Here is a 12,465-nt window from a genome sequence, read left to right on the forward strand (position 1 = left end):
AGATGTTGCTGTTCAGGACCTTATTGGAATATGTAATCCAAAATTCATATCAGTAATCGTTATCCAAAGTCGCCTAAATAGAAGCAGGAACTACTCAGAGAGCATCAATGTAGTACAAAATGCCACCATAAAATGGCTGCTAGTAGGTGGGCATCCTTTATATAGGGCTGTGACCTGCATTGTGACATCACAATGCATGCAGGCAGCAGCTAGAGATGGCTGTAGCTTGGAACAGCTCTGGGCCCAGATGCCTTGTAGCAGAACTCTGGTGATGATAGAAAAGCTGGGGCTCAGGAGATGGCAGTGTAGTGCAGGGATAGGGTTGGGCCCCAGTGGTGGCCTGGGCCCCATAGCAGCTGCACTCGTCCCACCTACTATAGATACGCCCTTGAATGGGATGCTGTTTGTGCTGTACGGAAGGCACAAAGATGCTTTCTGTATTGTTTGGCTGTCAAGTTGGCTGTTTGTTAGCACCACTTATGTTTGTGTTGGGGCATCTACAGTTTAAATTTCAATGAGGCCACTCTCAGAATTTTTTCCAGGGCCACTTTAAGGGCCTGATTCAGACCCGCTCTCGAGCGCTGAGCGCTCGCAAGTCGGTCGATGGTGCCCTAGTGCGCATGCGCACGACGGAGGGAGCTCCGTCGTGCGCATGCGCGAGACCCGCATAGCGACAGCCAAGCTATCGCTATGGGTCTCGCAGCAAAGGGGGCGTGCTGTCGATGGTGAGTGACAGCACGCCCCCTTTGGTGGGCGTGCCGGGGGTGTTGTTGCCCAGACGGAGGCGTTCCCATGGGAACGCCTACCGTCTGGGGCCGGCCCCACTGACATCACTAATGATGTCAGTGGGAGTGCTTTTGGCTCTGATAGAGCCAAAAGCACTCCTGGGCTTGCGGCAGCGAGACCCTATCGCAGGGTCTCGTCGCAAGCCCGATGGTCGCGATGGTCTTGACCATCGCGACCATCTTTTTGGCCGCTCGCATAAGCTGTGGGTGGTCACCCACAGCTATGCGAGCGACCAGGAGGCCGCTCCATTTTTAGGTAGGAGGGCCCTGATTCAGAGTGAGCGCTCTGGTCAGAGCGCCCGGCTCTGAATCAGGCCCTGAGTTCCTAATCCGCCCCTGCATGTTTTAAATGTTTATTGGAAGAGAGTATAGAGTTTTCTCCTCTAATCACAGGCAATGGCCATGGCACACAGTCTTCCATGTTCTCACGGGAGACACTGGGGGGGGGGGGGGGTGAGAGAGTTTTATTGGTCTAATTCTCTTTTAATATAAAAATGTGTATTTTGCATCAAACAGATGAAGACATTTAATAATTTAGTAAAAAAAGTTGGAATTTACATCACAGAGGCTGCTGCAGAGAAAGTCACACATATTGGTGGTAACAAATATATTCAGTGGCGGGCTGGGCCGGGGGGCAGTGCCCCCTAGGCCGCAGCACCATGCGGGCTACGGGCAGTCTGTGTCTCTGTGACACAGCTGCACTGCGCGTGTAGTGCTGACCGGACGGAGTTTGGTCAGTGCTTCACAGTGACTGACAAACACACAGCCGCCGGCGCTGGCAGCTATGTGTTTGTTTTGAGTGGCAGCCAATGAGAGTCTGTCAGACTCTCACTGACTGCTGCTGCGCCCACTGCAGGAGCCGCTCCATCTTCCTGTAGTGGTAATTGGAGAGACGTCATGACGTCTCTCCCATAATGCAGAGCGGCCCGGCCCGGGAGGACGAACGGAGGAGCGGATGGCGGAGGCGGGAGCGGGGATTTAGGTTTATTACGTGTGTCTACCGCACTACAAGGGGGAGACCACTACTGGGGGCAATACAAGGGGGGGGACTACTACTGGGGGCACTACAAGGGGGAGACCACTACTGGGGGCACTACAAGGGGGGGACTACTACTGGGGGCACTACAAGGGGGAGAGTACTACTGGGGGCACTACAAGGGGGGGGGGCTACTACTGGGGGCACTACAAGGGGGAGAACACTACAAGGGGGAGACCACTACTGGGGGCACTACAAGGGGGGGACTACTATTTGGGGCACTGCATAGGGGGTACCACTACTGAGGGAACTATATAAGGGGCTTACTACTGGGGGCACAAGGGGCACTGCACAGGGGGGACCACTACTGGGGGCACTATATAAGGGGCTTACTACTGGGGGGCACTGCACAGGGAGGACCATTACTGGGGGCACTGTATAAGGGGCACTGCATAGGGGGATCACTACTGGGGGCACTACTGGAGGCCTGCATAAGGGGGTCCTCTCCTGGGGCACAGGGTGCACTGCATATGGGGACCACTACAGGGGGCTGCCCCTAATCTGTATTTTTACTTTACATTAATTCCATATGGACCCGCCTCCTCCCTGGAACACTTGAGGGGGGGGCGCCGTAGCACGCACGTGCTCCGGGCACCCTGGCTACACGCTACTCCTCTGCCAGGGCCATCTGCATGCTTTTGCCCTTTTTCTCTGCTAGTCATCGCTCTACTATACAGTTTATAATAGTATTACACTGATGTTGCCAGGTGTAATCCCATTCGCACAGGCAACATTTTTCAGCCATATAATAAATACATGTTTTGCTTCACGTTGCCTGTATTATGTCTTTACTGTACATAAAGTTTGAGCTTTTTTGTCTTTATAAATTGCAAATATTGCTAATATGATTTCTACATTTTTTTCAGTTGACTAATTTGGTATTTTTGGAGCCAAAAAACAAAATACACATGGCATCAATACATTTTTGTAGACATAGCTATAATACAGTTTAAACATTTTCTTACTGTGTTTACCAAATGTTATGATTTATTATTATATTTCATAAGATATGAGTTCTTGAAGATGCTTGTAATTCAGGAACACTACCAACAGCTATATTTCACACTCTAATGTGGCAATTTTCCTATGTTAAAGCTGTATTACTACCTATGTAAAAGATTTTACTAACATTCCTTTCCCCGTAGCCAGAGCCAAAGGGTCTGTAAACGCAGCTGTTTTTCCTGGGGCTCAATCAGTTTAGTTAATCACTTTTAAGGTAGAGGAGAGTGTGTGACAAGCAGGACAGTCAATCACAACCTGCAGTCTTTTTATTGCAGTTTGTAATTGGTTCTTTGGCTCTCACAATAAAAATGGAGAACCCCAGAAATATTGGTTGAATGTAGCAGCCAGTCCTACCAGGCACTGACTGGGAGGAAAGGAACGGAACATTAACTAAATCTTATCCATAGGTGCCAGTGCAGCTTAAAGAGGTTTGGCAATTTCTGTTGTGATTCCTTGTATGGGTTTTCATTATAATAACTTATATGTGTTCTGTGGTATCACTAGGGTCTCCAGCATCACTGGATTCTCCCAGTAACCCAGCTGTTTGACAGTGAATATCATTTCCGTGTGGCCACTCCGGTGAGTTCATTTTATGTTTGAAAAATGTACATTATTCAGAATACAGATTGCAAATCTTGAACAGCAGAACTTCACACACTAGAAATATTGAGGGATTTTCACTGAATTACAGCTTTCAGATTACACCTGCAAATGTCAAGATTTTAATAATTCCTGTCTTAAAATGCAATCCTGCTGGTCTGTCCATTTTAGTCCCTCACATTTGAGTCCATATTGGAAGGACAAAGATTCTAATGTTAACATTGAGAGACTGCTGCTGATTGGCTACTTAGTTTTCTACAGAAAGTTCCAGAGAGTGGGTTGTGCCTACACCAGCGGTTCCCAAACTTTTTTGATTCACGGCGCCCTAGAGTATCAGCATTGTTTTCACGGCACCCATAAGTTTAAGTTTGTTATTGAGAAATTCAAAAAAATATCTAGTAAAATAGTAAAGTGAAGTAAATTGTGCTTACCTGTCATCCTTAGATTCAGTTATGTGGTGGTGGACAGGTTTGCACTTCTGTTTGTTCACATTTTAAATGACATTGACCATAAATAATTTGATTTGGTGCTTGATCACCAACCTGAGGCACCCCTGTAAGTGTCCCAAGGCACTCTAAGGTGCCATGGCGCACAGTTTGGGAACCACTGGCCTACACTAATATAAATATTATTTTTTAATTAAGAAAGGGCAATTACTAATTAATATCTAAAATTATACATGATTACTAAGGGCTCTATTTACTACAATCCGCATTTGTAATGCAGATTGTAGTGTGATATTACCGACTGAGGGCCTGATTCAGAGCCGCTCGCAAAAAGCGTGCGCTCGCTCTGAATCAGGGCGTGTGCTTTTTTTTCTTTGTTGTAGCCTCTTGGCCGCTCGCATAGCTTTGGGTTACCACCCACAGCTTATGCGAGCGGCCATGATGATGGTCGCGATGGACAAGACCATTGTGACCATCGGGCTTGCGACGAGAACCTTGCGGTAGGGTCTCGTTGCCGCAAGCCCCAGTGGACTTCCTACACTATTATTCCTGCAGGAACGCCTCCGTTTGCTCAGCCCAGGGACGGCTCTAGGGGTGTTCAACCTGTGCGGTCGCACAAGGGTGCCACCCCTAGAGGGCGGCACCCTTCCCCAGCATCCCGATTTCAGCGGGACAGTACTGTCCGGCTGCTCCATCCGCGGGCCGAAGTGGCCCGTGGGTGGTCTAATTGGGAGGTTGGGGACCCCCACCGCCGCAGCTGTGCGGCGGTGCCGGACCCCCGGAGTGTGAATGATGGAAGAGGGCTGGGGGAAGCCCAGCCAGTGACGGATTGCTGGGCTTTACCCCCAGCCTGACGTTATTTGGAGGTGTGCCATGCGGGCACGCCTCCAAATAACGTCACATAGGGGGTGTGGCTTATGATAAGTAGGCCACGCCCCCAAATTTGGTCGCGCGCGATGAGAGGGCGCCATATGATGGGCCGGCACAGGGTGCTCTGACCCCTGGAGCCGGCCCTGACTCAGCCACCCCCCTTCCACGCCTTCCAAACGGGGCAGCTGCCTTTTGGATGCGAGCGCTGGAGCGAGTGCTTTTTGTGCCGCACGTGCGCACTGGGCCACCATCGACCCGCTTGCGAGCGGGTCTGAATCAGGCCCTGAATTCACATTGCGAATTCAGGCAATATCACAGGGATTAACTACAAATCCCTTGCAGGGAAAGAGCTTGTGAGAAAGCTCTGTCCCTGCGAATCCCCTCCGCACTCTAGTCACAATATTATTGCAAAAAAATACAGTGACTAGTGCCCCGCGCATGCGCTGACTGACCGTCGCTGCTACCCTCCCGGGCGCTAAGCCCAACCCCCGAGACTAATCCCCACGACCCCCCCCCGTGACCCCCCCCTCCCTTAATAGCACTTACCTGCAGTCATCGGTGCTCCGGTGATGTCTTCCATGCCTCCGGTCAGCTGATATCCCATACTGCACTAGGAACCGATCACCTGATGACCGGGCCGCAGTGCAGCATGGGAGACCAGCTGACCGGAGGGGAGTCATCTCCCCGACCACCGGTCCCTGGAGTCAGATAAGTGAATTTTTTTTTTTACAATTTTTTTTTTTTTTTATACTGTATCAGCGTGTGATCTGTTTAGACCGCACAGCTGATCACTTTGACCGGCTCCAGGTTCTGCTCTGCCTGGTAACCGGGGGAGACCCTGGATAACGCCACAGGGCTTTCCCTGGTATTTTTTTACAATTTATTTTTAGTAACTTTGGTCGGATCACATTTCCCATTACAATTATGGGAAATGCAATCTGCTTACTAAAAATAAGTGATACTTAGGGGTTGGAGTAGAATTTTACAAATTCTACTCCAATTGCCCTATAGTAACTGTAGGTGAAACTAAAATAATGTGAAAAGGGTGTGAAAACACCCTTTTTCACTTTATTTTAGTAAAAATAATGTTAATAAATAGAGCCCTATAATAATAATAAAAAAGGATGCACATGTTAGTTTTATTAATTTATAGGTGCCATATTTCATTTTTTTGTGTTGAAGGGGTCACCTAGCATTAGGCCCTAGAGGTCCGATGTGAAGCTGTGAAGCAGCACAGCCCATTCAAGTTTTAATTTGGGCAAATATATAGAAAAAGCATATATATCCATTGTAATTTATTTGTTATTCAACACTGGTCATTAAATTGTTCTGTAGCTCTTTTGTTAAATCTGAGTTTAGAAAGAAGAAAAAATCTACTACAGTATATGGCACAAGGTCAGCCATTAGCTGTACTGCTCAGTATTATTTACTTAATTATATTTTATGTTTTTCTCCCTTTTTCTCTAGGATCTTGCAAACTGTTCAACAGATCCAAACTTTGCTGGAATTCTCTTCACAGACTATTATTTGTATTTTTACAGAGCTTGCAAATAGAACTGTTCCACTGTACCATACCTTACCTACTCTCCTGGAATGTCCGAGAGACTCTCGAATTTTGAAAAGCTCTCCCAGGAGATTAGACAACCCATCCACATCATCCCGTTCACTGCTGTAGTTAACTTGGCGGGGGCTAAGATTACATGATTTGCTGTGAATTGCAACTTTGTGGCTCTACCTCCCACTGCACAATGGAAAAAGAGCGCCTCATTTTTGCAGTTGGGGTGGGGCCATGATTGTGTGATTCACGGCATGTTACCCCTGGGACCTTCCCCTGAGGGTCTCCAAAAGTGGAGTACCATAAAGGAGGGAACTATGCTCTGTACCTGTTCACTATTCTAAATTTCAATAAACTGTGTATCTCATTGTCCTGTACTGTACATTACGTATGTCATGTTTAACTTTGTTGTTACATTGTTGTATGTGTGTACTAATAATGAAGTAAGAATTAAGTAAGTGGCCTGTTGTGGAAATATTCTTCATTTTCTGATCTCAGAGTTTCTCAACCCTCTCCACACAGTATTTCAAACAACATGCAAGTTCAATTTATATAATGTGCCTACAGCAATTTTCCCCAAATTCATATTTTTCCCATATTTTATGCGCTTGCTGAGACCAGAAGCTTTATAAATTCCTGCTGCACCTCCTGCACTTCCTCTTCCACTGGCATAACTACCATAGGTGCAGGGGGTGCGGCTTCTTTGGGGCTCGGACTGCCTCCGGGGCCCGGCCCTCCCCAAGCACCTAAGGTGCCTGGCCAGCCGTGGTCGCGTCCTCCAGCAGTGTGCTGCGCAAGGCAGGCACATCTGCCTCCTGGTCGGCTCCGCCTCCAGCTCTCCTCATTGACTGATACTGAGAGTAGGCGTGGCCATCTCCTCCCAACATCAGTCAGTGAGGAGTGATGGAGCCCACAGGAAGTGGAGGTGTGCCTGCACTGCGCAACACACACTGAAGGAGGATGCGACCACCAGAGGTAAGTCGAGGAGGGGAAGTGGGCGGAGGGGGGCCCGTGAAAATTTGCTGTGGGTCCCCCTAGGTCTAGTTACGCGCCTGTCCTCTTCCTTTAAAGTTCTTAAGAGATACATTAAATTACATGAATTACTTCATGTAAATTAATTCCTACACGGAATGCGACTCCCCTCTGTCTCATGCTACATTGTTAACTGCAGTCCCCTGCCTTAGTTTCTGTGTCAGCAAGGGAAATTACTGTTCATCAATTTTTATTTTGACTCTGCAAAAGTCTTGGCTGATGTCACTACCAACTTTGGACTGACCATTAAATTTACCAGACGCACTATGGGCCTGATTCAGAGTTGGGAATAGAGCGAGAATTAGCACTTAACTGTGAACCTGAATAAACCATATTGCCATGCAAGGGGTGTAAATACATTAGGGATGTGCAGGCTCGGATAGGTTTGAATTTGCACGCCGAGTTCGGATTTTTCCGAACTTTTGTCAAGGAATGATGATGTTTGTCCATGAAAGATGATGTTTTGCCTCTTTCTGAGAACTGATTTTTGGAGGGCAAAATCCGAACTCGGCATGCAAATTTGAACCTATCCGAGCCTGCACATCCCTAAAATACATTATTTTTTTTTGCATGTAGTGTAAATACTGGCTACTTTTACATGTAGCCCACAAATACTGCACAACTTTATTATTAATCTGCAATTTAGATGTCAGTTTGGACACCTCCCTCCCAAATCTAAATCTCTATGCACATATTATATCTGCCCCACCTGCAGTGCAGCATGGTTTCACCAAGATGATCAGTTGAGAGAGATATCTCACTCTATTTCCAAAGCTGAATCAGGTCCTATAGCCCCTATGGTATAAGGAAAACATGTTGCTTTATTTAACTTTAAAATCCCTAGTTTGCAGGCTTTGGTAAGTGATTTGGGGCTCTATTTACTACAATCCACATTTGTAATGCAGATTGTAGTGTGATATTATCGACTGAATTCGAATTGCAAATTCAGGCAATATCACAGGGATTTACTACAAATCCCTTGCAGTGACAGAGCTTGCGATAAAGCTCTGTCCCTGCGAATCCCCTCCGCACACTAGTCACGGTATTTTCGCAAAAAATACCGTGACAAAGTGCCAGCGCATGCGCCGACCGGCTGATATCCCATACTGCACTGGGACCCGATCACCTGATGACCGGGCCGCAATGCACCATGGGAGACCAGCTGACCGGATGGGAGTCCTCACCGGAGCCCCGACCACCTATCCATGGACTCAGGTAAGTAAATTTTTTTTTTACTTTTTTTTTTAGCAGAGATCAGCCAGCTGATCACTGGGACCGGCTCCGGGCTCTGCCTTTTAGAGCAGAGTAAGAGCCCGGTAACCAGGGGAGACCCTGGATAACGCCACCTCCACGTGGCTTTATTATCACAGGGCTTTCCCCGGTATTTTTTCACATTTTATTTTTAGTAACTTTGGTCAGATCACATTTCCCATTACAATTATGGGAAATGCGACCTGCTTACTAAAAATAAGTGATACTTAGGGGTTGGAGCAGAATTTTATGAATTCTACTCCAATTGCCCTGTAATAACTGTAGGTGATACTAAAATAATGTGAAAAGGGTGTGAAAACACCCTTTTTCACTTTATTTTAGTAAAATAATGTTAATAAATAGAGCCCTTGGTAAGGTATGTGGAGGTGTAAAAGATGTGGGACAGGTATATGGAGGTGTAAATTATGTGGGGACATGTATGTGGAGGTGTAAATGATGTGGGACAGGTATGTGGAGGTGTAAAAGATGTGGGGCATGTACATGGAGGTGTAAATAATGTATGCTAGGTACATGGAGGTGTAAATAATGAGGGACAGGTATGTGGAGATGTAAATGATGTGTGACAGGTACATGGAGGTGTAAATAATGTGGGACAGGTACATGGAGGTGTAAATAATGTGGGACAGGTACGTGGAGGTGTAAATGATGTGGGACAGGTATGTGGAGGTGTAAATGATGCGGGACAGGTATATGGAGGTGTAAATGATGTGGGACAGGTATGTGGTGGTATAAATTATGCGGAACAGGTATGTGGAGGTGTAAATGATATGGGACAGGTATATGGAAGTGTAAATGATGTGGGACAGGCATGAGGAGATTTTGTATTGATGGGAGAGGGGTTTTTAGAACTTGAGAGGTAAAAGTATTTATTCCAACTTTTTACGCATTTGTTAATTACTATACAGACATATTTCGGAATTGGTATGTAATGCCACTGGACAAAATACCAACGCTGGAAGCCCGAACCATCAGGACCCCGACTGGGGCTGGAAAGTACCATAACCCTCCCCTCCCCCCCTAACCATTCCTTAGTGGTGCCTAACCCTTACCTCCCCCTTTTGATGCCTAAACCTATCTCCCCCTCCCCGTACCCTAAACCTAACCCTCCCGGGGTGGTGCCTAACCCTAACTTCCCCCCGGTGTGCCTAACCCTAACCCCCCCTCCCCGCACCCTAATCCTATCCCTCCCAGGGTGGTGCCTAACCCTAAGTCCCCCCCAGGGGGTTCCCTAACCACTCCCCCCGTGGCTAAGCGCTAACACTGCCCGGATTACCTTTATTCGGGAAGCTGTCTGTCTAGATTCCGGTTTTGGGATCTAGACTGCTGTCGGGATTTCAACGCCTGTCTTTAGTTCCACGTCGGGATTTAGACGCTGGGATTTAGTCAAACGGCTTCCCAGCCATCGGCATTTTGTCCACATCCCCATGTTTCTATAGCCCAAAATGCTGGAAAGAGTTTACTTTCCTGAAATACACTTGCGCGCTATCATTTTTCCACCATTAATAAAAAGTGCAAAAATCAGCTATTTGACACCATTTAAGAACCTCCAGTACTTTCCTTATGGTCACTAAGCCTTCAATATGGTCCTGCTATCATAGTTGTCAATTTTTTAGATTCTAGGATGGTGTCTCCACTTTTCCTGCTCCTCACCCAGGTCGCAATAGTCGTTCAATCTCGCCGCAAATGAGCATTTCTAATTGAATCTCTCATTTCTAGGGTGCACACATTCATGTGATGTCTGTGAGTTTCATGAAACAACCTTGCTTTCGCAGACTCTCTCCTATTTGGATAGACCCCATGGTGTTGATCATTCATATGGAGTAAAATAAAGGGCTTATATATTCTACATATTTGATTATGGCTGCTTATCTTTTACACCTTTATTGGGATCTTTTAGTCTTTTACTGGGATGACCATCCTCTGCAGCCAACACCTCATTTACATTGTAGGTGCCCACAGACTAAGCAGTGGTGAAACACATGGCTTACCTCTAATGGTGAATTTACCAGTGCAATAGCTGAGCACTGTTGAAGCTGTTCTCAAATCAGGTTATAAATGTTGAATACAATGCATTAGTTAAAATAAAATGATGGTTTGATGCTTATGTACTTGAGGTACCAATTGACACCAAGGGGCCTATTTATCAAGCATTTTTTTCGTACAACTATGTAGAAATTGCAGTTTTCATTAGAATCTCCTGCAGAAGGCTAATTAGCACTGCAGATCGAAGTCCCTATTATTATCAATGGGGACTACTGCCTGACCCCTATGTATCAAACTCCGAAAAAGTTAAACTTTTTGGTCCTGTTAGTTTACACCATCTTCAGATGCCTATGGAGACTTTACTTACAGGAGAGAGATCTTCCGATCCCACTCCTGCAGCCTACGGCCGGTTCCAGAAACTGTTCCTGTGCGCTTGAGCCATGTCAGAATCCCCCGGAGGAATCTTTCACAAATGCCAAAGACTCCTCTAAAATGCTGGGAAGTAACTCGCAGGGACAGTGATTAGCGCTACCGCTGTCCCTGCAGGTTCAGTTTAGTAAATAGCTGGGATATTTTCATTCAGAATAAATGAAAATATCTGCTGTGATTATTATTACATAGGCACCTTGTAAATTAAGTACCAATAACAATCGTTATAACAATAATGTAACCCTTGTCTTAAATGGCTTCAAATTAAATGTGGTGTTATATAATATGTATACTGAGATCCATTTTGTCTTACTTGACATGCTAAACAATGTATGTTCACAGCTCTTTATATTTGTTGATAAATGGTGCCCTTTGTGTGGTTGAGTGAATGTAAATTTCTGGTTCACTAACAGAGCCAGTTATTAAACTTGGTTATATTGAATATATTTTTGGACAGGATGTAGTCAGCATCCCGGCAGTTGGAATGCCGGTGGTCAGAATGCCGGCGCCAGAATCTAGACAGTTGTCAGAATCCTGGCTTCAGAATCCAGACCGGTGACATCCCAACGGTACGTTTTAGGGTTAGGTTTAGGGATTAGAGTTAGGCTGCGGGTTGGTTAGGGTTAGGCTGCAGGAGAGGGGTTAGGGTTAGGATAGTTACCTAATCCTGCTGGTATTCTGACTGTTGGGATGCCGCTGTCTGTATTCTGACTGCCGGCATCCCGACTGCCAGAATCCCGTACCCAACCCAATTTGGACTATTGCTGACTATCAGATAAAGAAATGAAGCAACACTACATGAAATAAATGAAATGGTATAAATGATATGTGGCAAATGCACTAAATTACTTACACTAACAGATTGGAAAGAATTCTTTAATCTGGTTGGACAACTGTTAAAGTTAGAATGTGTTGGAGTTCTTTGTGACACCCCAAGATCGGACTACTGTTACGTCACCTGTCTCATTATGAGGTCCCCATCTATGGAAATGTCCCTGTATTACGCCTATGTGGCCAACATCTCTAGCTTAGTATTGCTAAGTGGCCATGGATGTCTTTTTACTCTAAAACAGAATGATTGTCATATGGGCTCTCGCTCGCTTGTGTATAAATGAATAATAAATGTTTTGGATCATTTACAATTTTATGTCTGCTGCATATTTCATGCGACTTTAAGGTTTGTTATATGCAAGTACAGTACAGCATTAACAAATACTGCTGAATATTATACCCAGTTTCTGTCCATGCTGCTGAATACACCCTAAAGGCATTGATTTTCATTATTATGGAAAGAAGTTAAGCTAAATTTCAGGGTAACCACTAACCAGTCATTACTTCAGTTCTCGCTGGCAGTTTGAGTACTGTACCACTGAATATATTATAAGGAGAAAAGTAGCTGAATTCGGCCATACGCTGATTCACCCAGTCCATGCTCTGATACACCTACAGTAGATC

General features: G+C 45.9%; 1 protein-coding gene across 2 annotated transcripts in view; it reads left to right on the forward strand.

The window, feature by feature from the left end:
* The window catches only part of MYRFL (myelin regulatory factor like), a 224,217-nt gene extending 217,614 nt beyond the window's left edge, over positions 1–6,603 (forward strand). For both annotated transcript variants that reach the window (XM_088452465.1, XM_088452466.1), the window contains exons 25-26: positions 3,328–3,402; positions 6,207–6,603. In XM_088452465.1, coding sequence (XP_088308591.1) covers positions 3,328–3,402; positions 6,207–6,293 — 162 coding nt within the window. In that variant the 3' untranslated portion in view covers positions 6,294–6,603. The remainder of the gene's footprint in view (positions 1–3,327; positions 3,403–6,206) is intronic.
* Positions 6,604–12,465: the final 5,862 nt, after the last annotated feature.

The sequence above is a fragment of the Taudactylus pleione genome, unplaced genomic scaffold (assembly GCF_031769625.1).
Source record: "Taudactylus pleione unplaced genomic scaffold, aTauple2 ptg000038l, whole genome shotgun sequence".
Taxonomy (NCBI): domain Eukaryota; kingdom Metazoa; phylum Chordata; class Amphibia; order Anura; family Myobatrachidae; genus Taudactylus; species Taudactylus pleione.